The following is a 16,564-nucleotide window of genomic DNA, read 5'->3' on the forward strand; positions in this document are numbered from 1 at the left end:
AAACAGAAGAAGCTATAACAGAGGGAAACGCCTTGGAAGCTACAGGCCATAGATTAAAACCCTGTGGTTACTACGGACTACATAGGAAGGGGCCTATAGATCTTGAGAAATATAAGTCGGACCAAGGAACTAGCCAAAAATGAACTGAACCCACAATACTCACAACAAAACCAGAGAAAGACCTAGATATATTTTTACTATTTTTACGATCAATCTTTCTTTTTTTTTTTAATTTTTTTTAAAAAAATTTTAAGTCCTCTATTGTCCTTTAATTTTCACTTTTATAACTTATTACTTTGCAAAAAAAAAAAAAAAAGACCCTATTTTTTTTTCTTCTTCAGCAAACTTCATATATATATTTTATAATTTTTTGACCGTGTTTTGTTTTTTTTTTCTTTTTCTTCTTTTCTTTAACATTGTATTTTTGAAATTCCAAACTCTACTCTAGATTTTTAATTTTAGCCTTTTGGTATATGTTATCAATTTTGTACCTATAGTTTTTTTTTATAATTTCTGTGACTTTTTTTTTCCTTTTTTTCCCTCTGTTTCTTTCTCTTCTTCTTTTATATAACATCGTATATCTGCAATTCCAAACTCTACTCAAGATTTTTTTTTTTAAGATTTTTAATTTATGCTTTTTGGTATTTGAGATCAATGTTGTACCTGTATTTTCTTTATAATTTTTGCGACATTGTTTTTGTTGGTTTGTTTGTTTTCTCTCTTTATTTTTCTTTTTTTTTTAACATTGTATTTTTGAAATTCCAAACTCTACTCTAGATTTTTAATTTTTGCTTTTTGGTATTAGTTATCAATTTTGTACCTGTAGTTTCTTTATAATTTTCGCAACCTTGTTTGTTTTTCTTTGTTCGTTTTTTTCTCTCTTTCTTTTCCTTCTTTTCATTAACATCGTATTTTTGAAATTCCAAACTCTACTCTAGATTTTTAATTTTTGCTTTTATGTATTTGTTACCAATTTTGTACCTTTAAGAACCCAATCTTCAGGACCCATTTTTCACTAGGGAGCAAGATTACTGGCTTGACTGCTCTCTCTCCCTTTGGACTCTCCGTTTTCTCCACCAGGTCACCTGTATCTCCTCCCTAACCCCTCTCTACTCTACCCAACTCTGTGAATTTCTGTGTGTTCCAGATGGTGGAGAGCACTTAGGGAACTGATTACTGGCTGGATCTGTCTCCTTCCTTTTCATTTCCCCCTTTTATCCTTCTGGCCACCTCTGTCTCCTTCCTCCTTCTTCTCTTCTCTGTATAACTCTGTGAACATCTCTGAGCGGTCCAGTTGTGGAGTGCACATAAGGAAGTGACTACTGGCTAGCCCACTCTCTCCACTGTTGATTCCACCTCATGTCATTTGGGTCACCTCTAACTCCCTCCTCCCTCTTCTCTTCTCCATGTAACGCTGTGAACCTCTCTGAGTGACCCTCACAGTAGAGAAACTTCTTATCTTTAACGTAGATGTTTTATCAATGGTGCTGTATAGAAGGAGAAGTTTTGAAACTACAGTAAAAATAAGACCGATAACTGGAAGTAGGAGGCTTAAGTCCAAACCCTGACTCCAGGGAACTCCTGACTCCAAGGAACATTAATTGACAGGAGCTCATCAAACGCCTCCATACTGACACTGAAACCAAGCACCACACAAGGGCCAACAAGTTCCAGGGCAAGACATACCAAGCAAATTCTCCAGCAACAAAGGAACACAGCCCTGAGCTTCAAGATACAGGCTGCCCAAAGTCACTCCAAAACCATAGACATCTAATAACTCATTACTGGACATTTCATTACACTCCAGAGAGAAGAAATACAGCTCCATCCACCAGAACATCGACACAAGCTTCCCTAACCAGGAAACCTTAACAAGCCACCTGTACAAGCCCACACACAGCGAGTAAACGCCACAATAAAGAGAACTCCACAAACTGCCAGAATACAGAAAGGACACCCCAAACTCAGCAATTTAAACAAGATGAAGAGACAGAGGAATACCCAGCAGATAAAGGAACAGGATAAATGCCCACCAAACCAAACAAAAGAGGAAGAGACAGGGAATCTACCTGATAAAGAATTCCGAATAATGATAGTGAAATTGATCCAAAATCTTGAAATTAAAATGGAATCACAGATAAATAGCCTGGAGGCAAGGATTGAGAAGATGCAAGAAAGGTTTAACAAGGACTTAGAAGAAATAAAAGAGTCAATATATAATGAATAATGCAATAAGTGAAATTAAAAACACTCTGGAGGCAACAAATAGTAGAATAACAGAGGCAGAAGATAGGATTAGTGAATTAGAAGATAGAATGGTAGAAATAAATGAATCAGAGAGGATAAAAGAAAAACGAATTAAAAGAAATGAGGACAATCTCAGAGACCTCCAGGACAATATTAACGCTACAACATTCGAATCATAGGGGTCCCAGAAGAAGATGACCAAAAGAAAGACCATGAGAAAATACTTGAGGAGATAATAGTTGAAAACTTCCCTAAAATGGGGAAGGAAATAATCACCCAAGTCCAAGAAACCCAGAGAGTCCCAAACAGGATAAACCCAAGGCGAAACACCCCAAGACACATATTAATCAAATTAACAAAGATCAAACACAAAGAACAAATATTAAAAGCAGCAAGGGAAAAACAACAAATAACACACAAGGGAATACCCATAAGGATAACAGCTGATCTTTCAATAGAAACTCTTCAAGCCAGGAGGGAATGGCAAGACATACTTAAAATGATGAAAGAAAATAACCTACAGCCCAGATTATTGTACCCAGCAAGGATCTCATTCAAGTATGAAGGAGAAATCAAAAGCTTTTCAGACAAGCAAAAGCTGAGAGAATTCTGCACCACCAAACCAGCTCTCCAACAAATGCTAAAGGATATTCTCTAGACAGGAAACACAAAAACAGTGTATAAATTCGAACCCAAAACAATAAAGTAAATGGCAATGGGATCATACGTATCAGTAATTACCTTAAACGTAAATGGGTTGAATGCCCCAACCAAAAGACAAAGACTGGCTGAATGGATACAAAAACAAGACCCCTACATATGTTGTCTACAAGAGACCCACCTCAAAACAGGGGACACATACAGACTGAAAGTGAAGGGCTGGAAAAAGATTTTCCATGCAAATAGGGACCAAAAGAAAGCAGGAGTAGCAATACTCATATCAGATAAAATAGACTTTAAAACAAAGGCTGTGAAAAGAGACAAAGAAGGTCACTACATAATGATCAAAGGATCAATCCAAGAAGAAGATATAACAATTATAAATATATATGCACCCAACACAGGAGCACCGCAGTATGTAAGACAAATGCTAACAAGTATGAAAGGAGAAATTAACAATAACACAATAATAGTGGGAGACTGTAATACCCCACTCACACCTATGGATAGATCAACTAAACAGAAAATTAACAAGGAAACACAAACTTTAAACGATACAATAGACCAGTTAGACCTAATTGATATCTAAAGGACATTTCATCCCAAAACAATGAATTTCACCTTTTTCTCAAGCGCACATGGAACCTTCTCCAGGATAGATCACATCCTGGGCCATAAAGCTAGCCTTGGTAAATTCAAAAAAATAGAAATCATTCCAAGCATCTTTTCTGACCATAATGCAGTAAGATTAGATCTCAATTACAGGAGAAAAACTATTAAAAATTCCAACATATGGAGGGTGAACAACATGCTGCTGAATAACCAACAAATCACAGAAGAAATCAAAAAAGACATCAAAATTTGCATAGAAACGAATGAAAATGAAAACACAACAACCCAAAACCTGTGGGACACGGTAAAAGCAGTCCTAAGGGGAAAGTTCATAGCAATACAGGCACACCTCAAGAAACAAGAAAAAAGTCAAATAAATAACCTAACTCTACACCTAAAGCAACTAGAAAAGGAAGAAATGAAGAACCCCAGGGTTAGTAGAAGGAAAGAAATCTTAAAACTTAGAGCAGAAATAAATGCAAAAGAAACAAAAGTGATCATAGCAAAAATCAACAAAACCAAAAGCTGGTTTTTTGAGAAGATAAATAAAATTGACAAACCATTAGCCAGACTCATCAAGAAACAGGGAGAGAAAAATCAAATCAATAAAATTAGAAATGAAAATGGAGAGATCACAACAGACAACACAGAAATACAAAGGATCATAAGAGACTACTATCAGCAATTATATGCCAATAAAATGGACAACGTGGAAGAAATGGACAAATTCTTAGAAAAGTACAACTTTCCAAAACTCGACCAGGAAGAAATAGAAAATCTTAACAGACCCATCACAAGCACGGAAATTGAAACTGTAATCAAAAATCCTCCAGCAAACAAAAGCCCAGGTCCAGACGGCTTCACAGCTGAATTCTACCAAAAATTTAGAGAAGAGCTGACACCTATCCTGCTCAAACTCTTCCAGAAAATTGCAGAGGATAGTAAACTTCCAAACTCATTCTATGAGGCCACCATCACCCTAATACCAAAACCTGACAAAGATCCCACAAAAAAAGAAAACTACAGGCCAATATCACTGATGAACATAGATGCAAAAATCCTTAACAAAATTCTAGCAATCAGAATCCAACAACACATTAAAAAGATCATACACCATGACCAAGTGGGCTTTATCCCAGGGATGCAACGATTCTTCAATATCCGCAAATCAATCAACGTAATACACCACATTAACAAATTGAAAAATAAAAACCATATGATTATCTCAATAGATGCAGAGAAAGCCTTTGATAAAATTCAAGATCCATTTATGATAAAAACCCTCCAGAAAGCAGGAATAGAAGGAACATACCTCAACATAATAAAAGCTATATATGACAAACCCACAGCAAACATTATCCTCAATGGTGAAAAATTGAAAGCATTTCCTCTAAAGTCAGGAACAAGACAAGGGTGCCCACTTTCACCATTACTATTCAACATAGTTTTGGAAGTTTTGGCCACAGCAATCAGAGCAGAAAAAGAAATAAAAGGAATCCAAATTGGAAAAGAAGAAGTAAAGCTCTCACTGTTTGCAGATGACATGATCCTCTACATAGAAAACCCTAAAGACTCCACCAGAAAATTACTAGAACTAATCAATGACTATAGTAAAGTTGCAGGATATAAAATCAACACACAGAAATCACTTGCATTCCTATACACTAATAATGAGAAAACAGAAAGAGAAATTAAGGAAACAATTCCATTCACCATTACAACGGAAAGAATAAAATACTTAGGAATATATCTACCTAAAGAAACTAAAGACCTATATATAGAAAACTATAAAACACTGGTGAAAGAAATCAAAGAGGACACTAATAGATGGAGAAATATACCATGTTCATGAATCAGAAGAATCAATATAGTGAAAATGAGTATACTACCCAAAGCAATCTACAGATTCAATGCAATCCCTATCAAGCTACCAACAGTATTCTTCACAGAGCTAGAACAAATAATTTCACAATTTGTATGGAAATACAAAAAACCTCGAATAGCCAAAGTGATCTTGAGAAAGAAGAATGGAACTGGAGGAATCAACCTGCCTGACTTCAGGCTCTACTACAAAGCCACAGTTATCAAGACAGTATGGTACTGGCACAAAGACAGAAATATAGATCAATGGAACAAAATAGAAAGCCCAGAGATAAATCCACGCACATATGGACACCTTATCTTTGACAAAGGAGGCAAGAATATACATTGGATTAAAGACAATCTCTTTAACAAGTGGTGCTGGGAAAACTGGTCAATCACTTGTAAAAGAATGAAACTAAGAACACTTTCTAACACCATACACAAAAATAAACTCAAAATGGATTAAAGATCTAAACGTAAGACCAGAAACTATAAAACTCCTAGAGGAGAACGTAGGCAAAACACTCTCTGACATACATCACAGCAGGATCCTCTATGACTCACCTCCCAGAATATTGGAAATAAAAGCAAAAATAAACAAATGGGACCTAATTAACCTTAAAAGCTTCTGCACATCAAAGGAAACTATTAGCAAGGTGAAAAGACAGCCTTCAGAATGGGAGAAGATAATAGCAAATGAAGCAACTGACAAACAACTAATCTCGAGAATATACAAGCAACTCCTACAGCTCAACTCCAGAAAAATAAATGACCCAATCAAAAAATGGGCCAAAGAACTAAATAGACATTTCTCCAAAGAAGACATACAGATGGCTAACAAACACAAGAAAAGATGCTCAACATCACTCATTATCAGAGAAATGCAAATCAAAACCACTATGAGGTACCATTTCACACCAGTCAGAATGGCTGCGATCCAAAAGTCTACAAGTAATAAATGCTGGAGAGGGTGTGGAGAAAAGGGAACCCTCTTACACTGTTGGTGGGAATGAAAACTAGTACAGCCACTATGGAGAACAGTGTGGAGATTCCTTTAAAAACTGGAAATAGAACTGCCTTATGATCCAGCAATCCCACTGCTGGGCATACACACTGAGGAAACCAGAAGGGAAAGAGACACGTGTACCCCAATGTTCATCGCAGCACTGTTTATAATAGCCAGGACATGGAAGCAACCTAGATGTCCATCAGCAGATGAATGGATAAGAAAGCTGTGGTACATATACACAATGGAGTATTACTCAGCCATTAAAAAGAATACATTTGAATCAGTTCTAATGAGGTGGATGAAACTGGAGCCTATTATACAGAGTGAAGTAAGCCAGAAAGAAAAACACCAATACAGTATACTAACGCATATATATGGAATTTAGAAAGATGGTAACAATAACCCTGTGTACGAGACAGCAAAAGAGACACTGATGTATAGAACAGTCTTATGGACTCTGTGGGAGAGGGTGAGGGTGGGAAGATTTGGGAGTATGGCATTGAAACATGTAAAATATCATGTATGAAACGAGTTGCCAGTCCAGGTTCGATGCACGATACTGGATGCTTGGGGCTGGTGCACTGGGACGACCCAGAGGGATGGTATGGGGAGGGAGGAGGGAGGAGGGTTCAGGATGGGGAGCACATGTATACCTGTGGCGGATTCATTTTGATATTTGGCAAAACTAATACAATTATGTAAAGTTTAAAAATAAAATAAAATTTAAAAAAAAATAAACAAAGTAGATTAGTGACTGACTAGAGCTAGTGAATTTGCTGATGAGACCAAGAGGGCAGGTATAATGGCTGCTTGGGGGTTGATACATATATTCTGAAACTATGAGGCAGTGACAGTTACATAACTGTTAATATATTTAAAACCATAGAATTGTACACTTAAAATGGGTGACTGTATAGTACATAAATTGTATGTCAGTGAAACTTTTTTAAAACTTAAGCAGAGACATTACTTTACTAACAAAGGTCCATCTAGTCAAAGCTCTGTTTTTTTCCAGTAGTCATGTACAGATGTGAGAGATGAGAAAAAAAGAAAAGAAAGTAAAGTAAAAGTAAAGTAAAAAAAGTAAAGAAAGCTGAGCACCAAAAAATTGATGCTTTTGAACTATGATGTTGAAGAAGACTCCTGAGAGTCCCTTGGACTGCAAGGAGATCCAACCAGTCCATCCTAAAGGAAATCAGTCCTGAATATTCATTAGAAGGACTGATGCTGAAGCTGAAACTCCAATACTTTGGCCACCTGATGCAAAGAACTGACTCATCAGAAAAGACCCTGATGCTGGAAAAGATTGAAGGCAGGAGGAGAAGGGGACGACAGAGGGTGAGATGGTTGGATGGCATCATCGACACAATGGACATGAGTTTGAGTAGGCTCCAGGAGTTGGTGATGGACAGGGAAGCCTGGCGTGCTGTAGTCCATGGCGTCGCAAAGAGTCAGACATGACTGAGTGACTGAACTGAACTGAAACAGAGCTGAGACAGGAGACAAACAAAATTGGGGGCTTTTAACACTCTTCTTTCAGCAACTGATAAAATTACAAGGCGAAAGTCAGCAAAAATGTATAAAATGTGAACAATACAACTAATTAGAGTTAAATGACATTTGCAGTACACCAACAATAGCATAACATACACTTGCTTCAAGCACCTATAGATCATCCCCAAGACAGACCATACCCTGGGCCATAAAGCAAACCTCAACAAATTCAAAAGAACAAATTTCTATGGACTGAATGTTTTTATCCCCCCAAAAGTCATATATGAAGGCCTTAACCCACAATGTGGTATGGTGGGGCCAAAGGAGATACAGCCTTTGAGAAGTAATTGGGTTTGGATGAGGTCATGGAGGTGAATCCCTTATGATGGTACTGGTACCCTTATAAGGAGATAAAGTAACCAGAGTTCTCTCTCAGCCATGTGAAGACACAGCAAGAAGGCTACTATCTACAAGCCAGGAAATGGGTCCTGAACAGAACTTTATCATGCTGGTACCTTGATCTCAGACTGAGAGCCTCCAGAACTGTGGGAAATAATATTTATTATTTAGGCCTTTCAGTCTATGGTGTTTCTGTTAATAGTATCCCACAGACAAATATAGAAATCATAAAGATTGTATTCTCTGATTACAATGTAATTAAACCAAAAATCAGTAACAGAAAGACAACAGGAAAATCTTTGAACATGTGAAAATTTAAAACAAACTTCTAAATAATCAATGGGTCAAAGAAGAAATCTCAAAGAAATATAAAACTGTAAGAACTGAATGAAAACAAAAACACAATATATCAAAATATATGGGACACAGCCAAAGCAGTACTGAATGAGAAATTTATAATGCTTTATAAATACTTATATTAGGAGAAAGGGGAGAGTGATTTCAGCAAAATAGGAGAACAGGCATTTTTACCATCCTCCTCAACAAGAACACAGATTTTGACAATGATCCATAGATGAGAATACCTCTGTGGAAGTTCTGGAGTCCAAGAGAAATTCTAGCACACCACGAAAGCAAAAAAAAAAAAAAAAAACAAACCCCAGATTGAACACACTGAAGAAGAGAAACAGTCTCATTTTACCCATGTCACCACCTTTCCCAGACAAGAATCCTGGAGTGGGCTGCCATTAGCCTGCCAGGCGATAGTCCATGGGGTCATAAAGAGTCAGATATGACTTAGCAAATAAACAGTACTCTGTCTCCCAAGACAGTACAGCACAGTGGCAAGAGAGAACCTGTCAGTCAGCAATTTTTCCCATGCAGGAAAGTGAGACCATGAGAGTAAGCACCTAGCTTTCCCAACTATGCAAAACACTGCCAAATATTTGCAAACCATATACCTGATAAAAGGTTAAAATAAAAAATACAAAGTTCAATAGCAAGAAAAAAAATCCAACTTAAAAACAGGAAAAGGACTTGAGTAGACATTTTTCCAAAGAAGATATATAAATGGCCAACAGGTATATGAAAAGATGTTCAACATCAAGGAACTGCAAATCAAAACTACAATGTTATATACTATCTCATGCCTGTTAAAATGGCTATCATCAAACAAAACAAGAGATAAATGCTGACAAGGATGAGAAGAAAAAAAGAACCCTGTGCACTGTAGGTGGGAATGTAAGTTGGTTTAGCCACTATAGAAAACAATATAAAGATTCATCAAAAAGTTAAAAACAGACTACCATACAATACCATACCATACTAGAATCTACTTCTGAGACTACATCCAAAGCAAGTTAAATCACTATGTTGAAAAAATATCTGCACTCCCTTGTAGTATTATTCACAACACCTAAGATATGGAAACAACTTAAGCCTCCAAAGATGAAGGAATGGATAAAGAAAGTGCTGTGTGTGTGTGTGTGTGTGTGTGCATGTATAAAATATTCCACTGTAAAATATGTACACAATGAGACATTATTTAGCCATAAAAATAAGGAATTCCTTCCATTTGTGACATGGATAGATATTGAGAGTATTATGCTAAGTGAAATAAAGACAAATATGATATCACTTATATGTAGAATCTTAAAAAACAAAACATAGCAATTCACAGAATATGTAGAATCTTAAAAAACAAAACATAATGAAATTCACAGAAAAGGGGATAAGATTTGTGGTTACTGATGCATAGGTTGGGGAGATTGGGAACTGGATAAAGCTGGTCAAAAACTCAATTTGTAAGACAAATAAGTACTAGGGATGTAAAATATAACATGATGATTATCATTAACTATTGTCTGGTACATTTTAAAGTTGTGAAGAGAGTAAATCCTAAGAGCTCTCATCACAAAGAAAAAACTTTTTTTCTTTTTCTTCATCTTTATGAGATGATTGATGTTAACTAAACTTACTGTCGTAATCCTTTTAAATATATATGTTAAATCATGCTGTACACCTTAAACTTATACAATGCTATCAATTATATCTCAATTAAACTGAAAAAGAAACTGGAAAAAAGAACATTAGGCATACTTCAATACAAGTATTATTCCTCTTTTACTGAAACAGTAGGATAAAGGTTACGTATGTATTTTAGACATTACTTTGCCAACAAAGGTTCGTCTAGTCAAGGCTATAGTTTTTCCTATGGTCATTTATGGATGTGAAAGTTGGACTGTGAAGAAGGCTGAGCACTGAAGAATTGATGCTTTTGAACTGTGGTGTTGGAGAAGACTCTTGGAGGCCCTTGGACTGCAAGGAGATCCAACCAGTCCATTCTGAAGGAGATCAGCCCTGGGATTTCTTTGGAAGGAATGATGCTAAAGCTGAAACTCCAGTACTTTGGCCACCTCATGCAGAGAGTTGACTCATTGGAAAAGATTCTGATGTTGGGAGGGATTGGAGGCAAGAGGAGAAGGGGACGACAGAGGATGGATGGCTGGATGGCATCACTGACTCGATGGACGTGAGTCTCAGTGAACTCTGGGAGTTGGTGATGGACAGGGAGGCCTGGCGTGCTGCGATTCATGGGGTTGCAAAGAGTCGGACACGACTGAGCAACTGATCTGATCTGATCTGATGTATTTTACTATCACAGGTGAAGTGAAAGCCTCTTCATCATTTCTTTGACAAACATTTGTTAAAAACAGAAAATTTTCAAAGCACTGTACTCAAATAAAGGAAAGACAAGCAAAGACAAAGATAGACATAACCCTACCCCTTGAGGAACCTGAAATACAATGGAGCAGAGAGTGACAAAACTATTTTAATATAAGAACAAAACACCAAGATTTCCCTGGTAGTCCAGTGGTTAAGAATCTGCTTTTCAATGTAGGGGACATTAGTTTGATCCCTGATCCGGGGAACTAAGATTCTACATGGGTTGAGGCAACTAAGCCGGTGCACCACAACTACTGAGCCTGTACTCCTGGAGCCCAAGTGCTACAACCAGAAAGAAGCCAGCACACCGCAACTAGAGAAGCCCATGCACTGCAAAGTATGATTCTTCATGCTGCAACCAAGACCCAATGCAGTCTAATAAATATATAAATAAATATTGTCTTAAAACAAAATACTATGAGAATACTTATATACAGTAAGCTCACCTTTGCAACATGAAAGATACGTGCAATTTTTCATAGGTGGAGAAAGTAAGAAAGGAATTAAATGCAGGAAACAATGAACAAACACACAGAGATCTGAAATTGAAAGTGCACATTACCTAGGCATGTTGCAGAGTAATTAGGAAATATGATTTCGAATCATGCAAAATAAACCTAGATTTGAATTCTAAGTTATTCCATTGTTTTTCTTATGTGATCCTGAATAAATAACCTAACCTCTGTAAAAATGCAGACAACAGGCTGGTCCGATGGTAATGGGTTACCAGAACTTATTAACATTGGTGTCACTAAAATTGGTATACAACTTCCCACTGCTAAATTTGACTGGCTTTTAAAAAAGAAAAAAAAAAGGCAGACAATAATAAGTATTGTTTAATAGCACTGTTGTAAGGATTAAACTATATACAAGTAGGTTACTCGGCACAGTGTGATGTTATAAAGAAAGAAAAAAAAAGTATTGTCATTTTACAGTGTGAGTAAATTCCAAAACACAACAAAACTTGTGCGCACCAGGACCCAGAGGAAAGGAGCAGAGAGCCCACAAGAGACTGAGCCAGACTTGCCTGTGAGTGTCCAGGAGTCTCCAGCAGAGGTGTGGGTCGACAGCTGCCTGTCGCAGGGTCAGAGGCACTGACTACAACAGTCATGGGAGCTGGGCCTGTGGCATAAGTCCTTTTGAAGGAGGTCACCATTACCCCACCATAGTTTGGCCTCAGGACAAACTACAGGGAGGGAACACAGCCTGACTCATCGGAAGATAACTGGATTAAAGATTTACTGAGCATGGCCCTGTGCACCAGAGCAAGACCCAGTTTTACCCATAGCCAGTGCCTCCCACCAGGAAATTTCCACAAGCTTCATATCCTCATCCATCAGAGGGCAGACACTAATCACAAAAACTAACCAAATGAATCACATGGATCACAATCCTGTCTGACACAATGAACTATGAGCCATGCCATGTAGGGCCACACAAGACGGATGGGTCATGGTTAGAGTTCTGACAAAACGTGGTCCACTGGAGAAGGGAATGGAAAGCCACTTTAGCATTCTTGCCTTGACAACCCCAGGAAGAGTATGAAAAGGCAAAAAGATATGACACTAAAAGATGAACTCCCTAGGTTGGGCACCTACCAACATGCTACTGGAAAGGAGCAGAGAAATAGCTCCAGACGGAATGAAGAGGCTGAGCCAAAGTGGAAACAACACCCAGGTGTGGATGTCTGGTGGTGAAATTAAAGTCCAATGCTATAAAGAACAATACTGCATAGGAATGTATAATGTTAGGTTCATGAATCAAAGTAAACCGGAAGTGGTCAAACAGGAGATGACAAGCATGAATGTTGACATTTTAGGAATTGGTGAACTAAAATGGACTGGAATGGGCGAATTTAATTCAGATGACCATTATATCTACTATTGTGGGCAAGAATACCTTAGAAGAAATGGAGTAGCCATCATAGTCAACAAAAGGGTCCGAAATGCAGTGCTTGGATGCAATCTCAAAAACTACAGAATGATCTCTGTTCGTTTCCAGAGCAAACCATTCAATATCACAGCAATCCAAGTCTATGCCCCCACAAGTAATGCCAAAGAAGCTGAAGTTGAATGGTTCTATGAAGACCTACAAGACCTTCTAGAACTAACACCAAAAAAAGATGTTCATTGCATTATAGGGGACTAGAATGCAAAAGTAGGAAGTCAAGAGACACCTGGAGTAACAGGCAAATTTGGCCTTGGAGTACAAAATTAAGCAGAGCAAAGGCTAACAGAGTTTTGCCAAGAAAATACACTGGTCATAGCAAACACCCTCTTCCAACAACACAAGAGAAGACTCTACACATTGACATCACCAGATGGTCAATACTGAAATCAGATTGATTATATTCTTTGCAGCCAAAAATGGAGAAGCAAAACAAGACTGGGAGCTGACTGTGGCTCAGATCATGAACTCCTTATTGCCAAATTCAGACTTAAATTGGAGAAACTAGGGAAAACCACTAGATCATTCAGGTATGACCTAAATCAAATCCCTTACAATTATACAGTGGAAATGACAAATAGATTTCAGGGATTTGATCTGATAGACAGAGTACCTGAAGAACTATGGACAGAGTTTCATGACATTGTACAGGAGGTAGTGATTAAAACCATCCCCAAGAAAAAGAAATACAAAAAGGCAAAATGGCTGTCTGAGGAGGCCTTACAAATAGCTGAGAAAAGAACAGAAGCAGAAGGCAAAGGAGAAAAGGAAAGATATACCCATTTGAATGCAGAGTTCCAAAGAATAACAAGGAGAGATAAGAAAGCCTTCCTCAGTGATCAGTGCAAAGAAACAAAGGAAAACAACAGAATGGGAAAGACTAGAGAGCTCTTCAAGAAAATTAGAGATACCAAGGGAACATTTCATGCAAAGATGGGCATAATTAAGGACAGAAATGGTATGGATCTAACAGAAGCAACAAAGATATTAAGAAGAGGTGGCAAGAATATACAGAAGAACTATACCAAAAAGATCTTAATGACTCAGATAACCATGATGTGTGACCACTCACCTAGAGCCAGACAGGAGTGCAAAGTCAACTGGGCCTTAGAAAGCATCAGTACAAACAAAGCTAGTGGAGGTGATGGAATCCCAGCTGAGCTATTTCAAATCCTAGAAGACGATGCTGTACTTGGTATGCCAGCAAATATGGAACACTCAGCAGTGGTCACAGGATTGGAAAAGGTCAGTTTTTATTCAAATCCCAAAGAAGAGCAATGCCAAAGACTGTTCAAACTACCACACAATTGCACTCATTTCACATACCAGCAAAGTAATGCTCAAAATTATCCAAGCCAGGCCTCCACAGAAAGTGAACCAAGAACTTTCAGATGTACAAGCTAGATTTAGAAAAGGCAGAGGAACTATAGACCAAATTGCCAAAATCTTTGGATCACAGAAAAAGCAAAAGCGTTTCAGAAAAACATCTACTTCTGCTTTATTGACTATGCTAAAGCCTTTTACTATATGGATCACAACAAACTGTGGAAAATTCTTCAAGAGATGGGAATAGCAGACCACCTTACCTGCCTCCTAAGAAATCTGTATGCAAGTCAAGAAGCAACAGCTAGAACTGGACATGGAACAATGGACTGGTTCCAAACTGGGAAAGGAGTATGTCAAGGCTGTATACTGTCACCCCACTTATTTAACTTATATGTAGAGTACATCATGTGAAATGTCAGACTGGATGAAGCACAAGCTGGGATCAAGATTGCTGAGAGAAATATCAATAACCTCAGATATGCAGATGACACCACCCTAATGGTAGAAAGCAAAGAGGAACCAAAGAGCCCCTTGATGAAGGTGAAAGAGAGAGGGGAAAAGCTGGCTTAAGACTCAATATTTTAAAACAAAAATCACAGCATCTGGTCCCATCACTTCATGGCAAATAGATGGGGAGACAATGGAAACAGTAACAGACTTTATTTTTTGGGGCTCCAAAATCACTGCAGACTTTATTTTTGGGGGCTCCAAAATCACCATGGTTGCAGGTGACTGCAGCCATGAAATTAAAAGACACTTGCTCTTTGGGAGAAAAGCTATGACAAACCTAGACAGCGTATTAAAAAGCAGAGACATTACTTTGCCAACAAAGGTCTGTCTAGTCAAAGCTATGGTTTTTCCAGTAGTCATGTATGGATGTGAGAGTTGGACCATCAGAAGGCTGAACGTTGAAGAATTGATGCTTTTGAGCTGTGGTGTTGGAGAAGACTCTTGAGAGTCCCTTGGACTGCAAGAAAATCAAACCAGTCAATCCTAAAGGAAATCAGTTCTGAATATCCATTAGAAGGACTGATGCTGAAGCTGAAGCTCCAATACTTTGGCCAAGTGATGCAAAGAACTGACTCATTGGAATAGATCTTGATGCTGGGAAAAACTGAAGGCAGCAGAGAAAGGGGACAACAGAGGATGAGATGGTTGGAAGACATCACTGACTCAATGGACATGACTTTGAGAAAGCTCCAGGAGATGGTGAAGGACAGGAAAGCCTGACATGCTGCAGCCCATGGGGTCGCAAAGAGTCGGACACAACTGAGCGACTCAGTATCAGTCTCAGTTCAGTCACTCAGTCGTGTCTGACTCTTTGTGACCCCATGAATCACAGCATGCCAAGCCTCCCTGTCCATCACCAATTCCCAGAGTCCACCCAAACCCATGTCCATTGAGTCAGTGATGCCATCCAATCATCTCATCCTCTGTCATCCCCTTCTCCTCCTGCCCTCAATCTTTCCCAGCATCAGGATCTTTTCAAATGAGTCAGCTCTTCGCATCAGGTGGCAAAAGTACTGGAGTTTCAGCTTCAACATCAGTCCTTCCAATGAACACCCAGGACTGATCTCCTTTAGGATGGACTAGTTGGATCTCCTTGCAGTCCAAGGGACTCTCAAAAGAGTCTTCTCCAACACCACAGTTCAAAAGCATCAATTCTTCGGCGCTCAGCTTTCTTTATAGTCCAACTTTCACATCCACACATGACCAATGAGTGACTGAACAACACCAAATACAAATACAGGCATTATTTTTTTCTGAAATACGATCAGTAGCTAAAAAGCACATACAAATACATAAGCACTTTTAATATATGAAATATTGTTCAAATATTTATATCTAAAAGCATGCATACTCAAAGTAATCCTGTATTTATATGCTTAATATTTAAGCAATAGAATATGTTAAATATTTCTGAGAAAAGCTAATGGGGAAAAATTATACTTTTAATCTATATGTAAACTTATCCTATTATTTTCTAATATTATATCTTTATAAAACTTAGGTTACACCTAAAATCCAAAATTACTTTATCTATATTGCTATAAAACCTACTTTTTCTTCTCTTTCTGTTTCAAGGTGTTTCTTAACAGACCTAAGTTCATTTCTGAGATTGGATAGTTCAGTCTCCTAAAGAAAAAGGAACATGAAATTTATAAGTGCATCTATATAGTTAAGATAATGAAAATGCAAACTAATATTTTAAAACTTTAGTTTTACAGAAAAATGAATTCACTCATAAAAGATATACATTTTAAAAGCTTACTGATATGAAGG

The 16,564-nt window shown here is 37.8% G+C and overlaps 1 protein-coding gene across 12 annotated transcripts in view; it reads right to left on the reverse strand.

Annotated features, from left to right (window-relative positions):
- SYCP1 (synaptonemal complex protein 1) overlaps positions 1-16,564 on the reverse strand; it is a 152,039-nt gene that overhangs the window by 33,711 nt on the left and 101,764 nt on the right. For 10 of the 12 annotated variants that reach the window (XM_055584635.1, XM_055584637.1, XM_055584636.1 and 7 more), the window contains 2 exons: positions 16,343-16,417; positions 12,036-12,194 (listed from right to left, as the gene is read on the reverse strand). In XM_055584635.1, the coding sequence (XP_055440610.1) occupies positions 12,036-12,194; positions 16,343-16,417 (234 nt within the window). The remainder of the gene's footprint in view (positions 1-12,035; positions 12,195-16,342; positions 16,418-16,564) is intronic. The other 2 variants (XM_055584645.1, XM_055584643.1) reach the window with 1 other exon arrangement.

Source organism: Bubalus kerabau, chromosome 6 (genome assembly GCF_029407905.1).
Source record: "Bubalus kerabau isolate K-KA32 ecotype Philippines breed swamp buffalo chromosome 6, PCC_UOA_SB_1v2, whole genome shotgun sequence".
In the NCBI taxonomy this organism is placed as follows: Eukaryota; Metazoa; Chordata; class Mammalia; order Artiodactyla; family Bovidae; genus Bubalus; species Bubalus kerabau.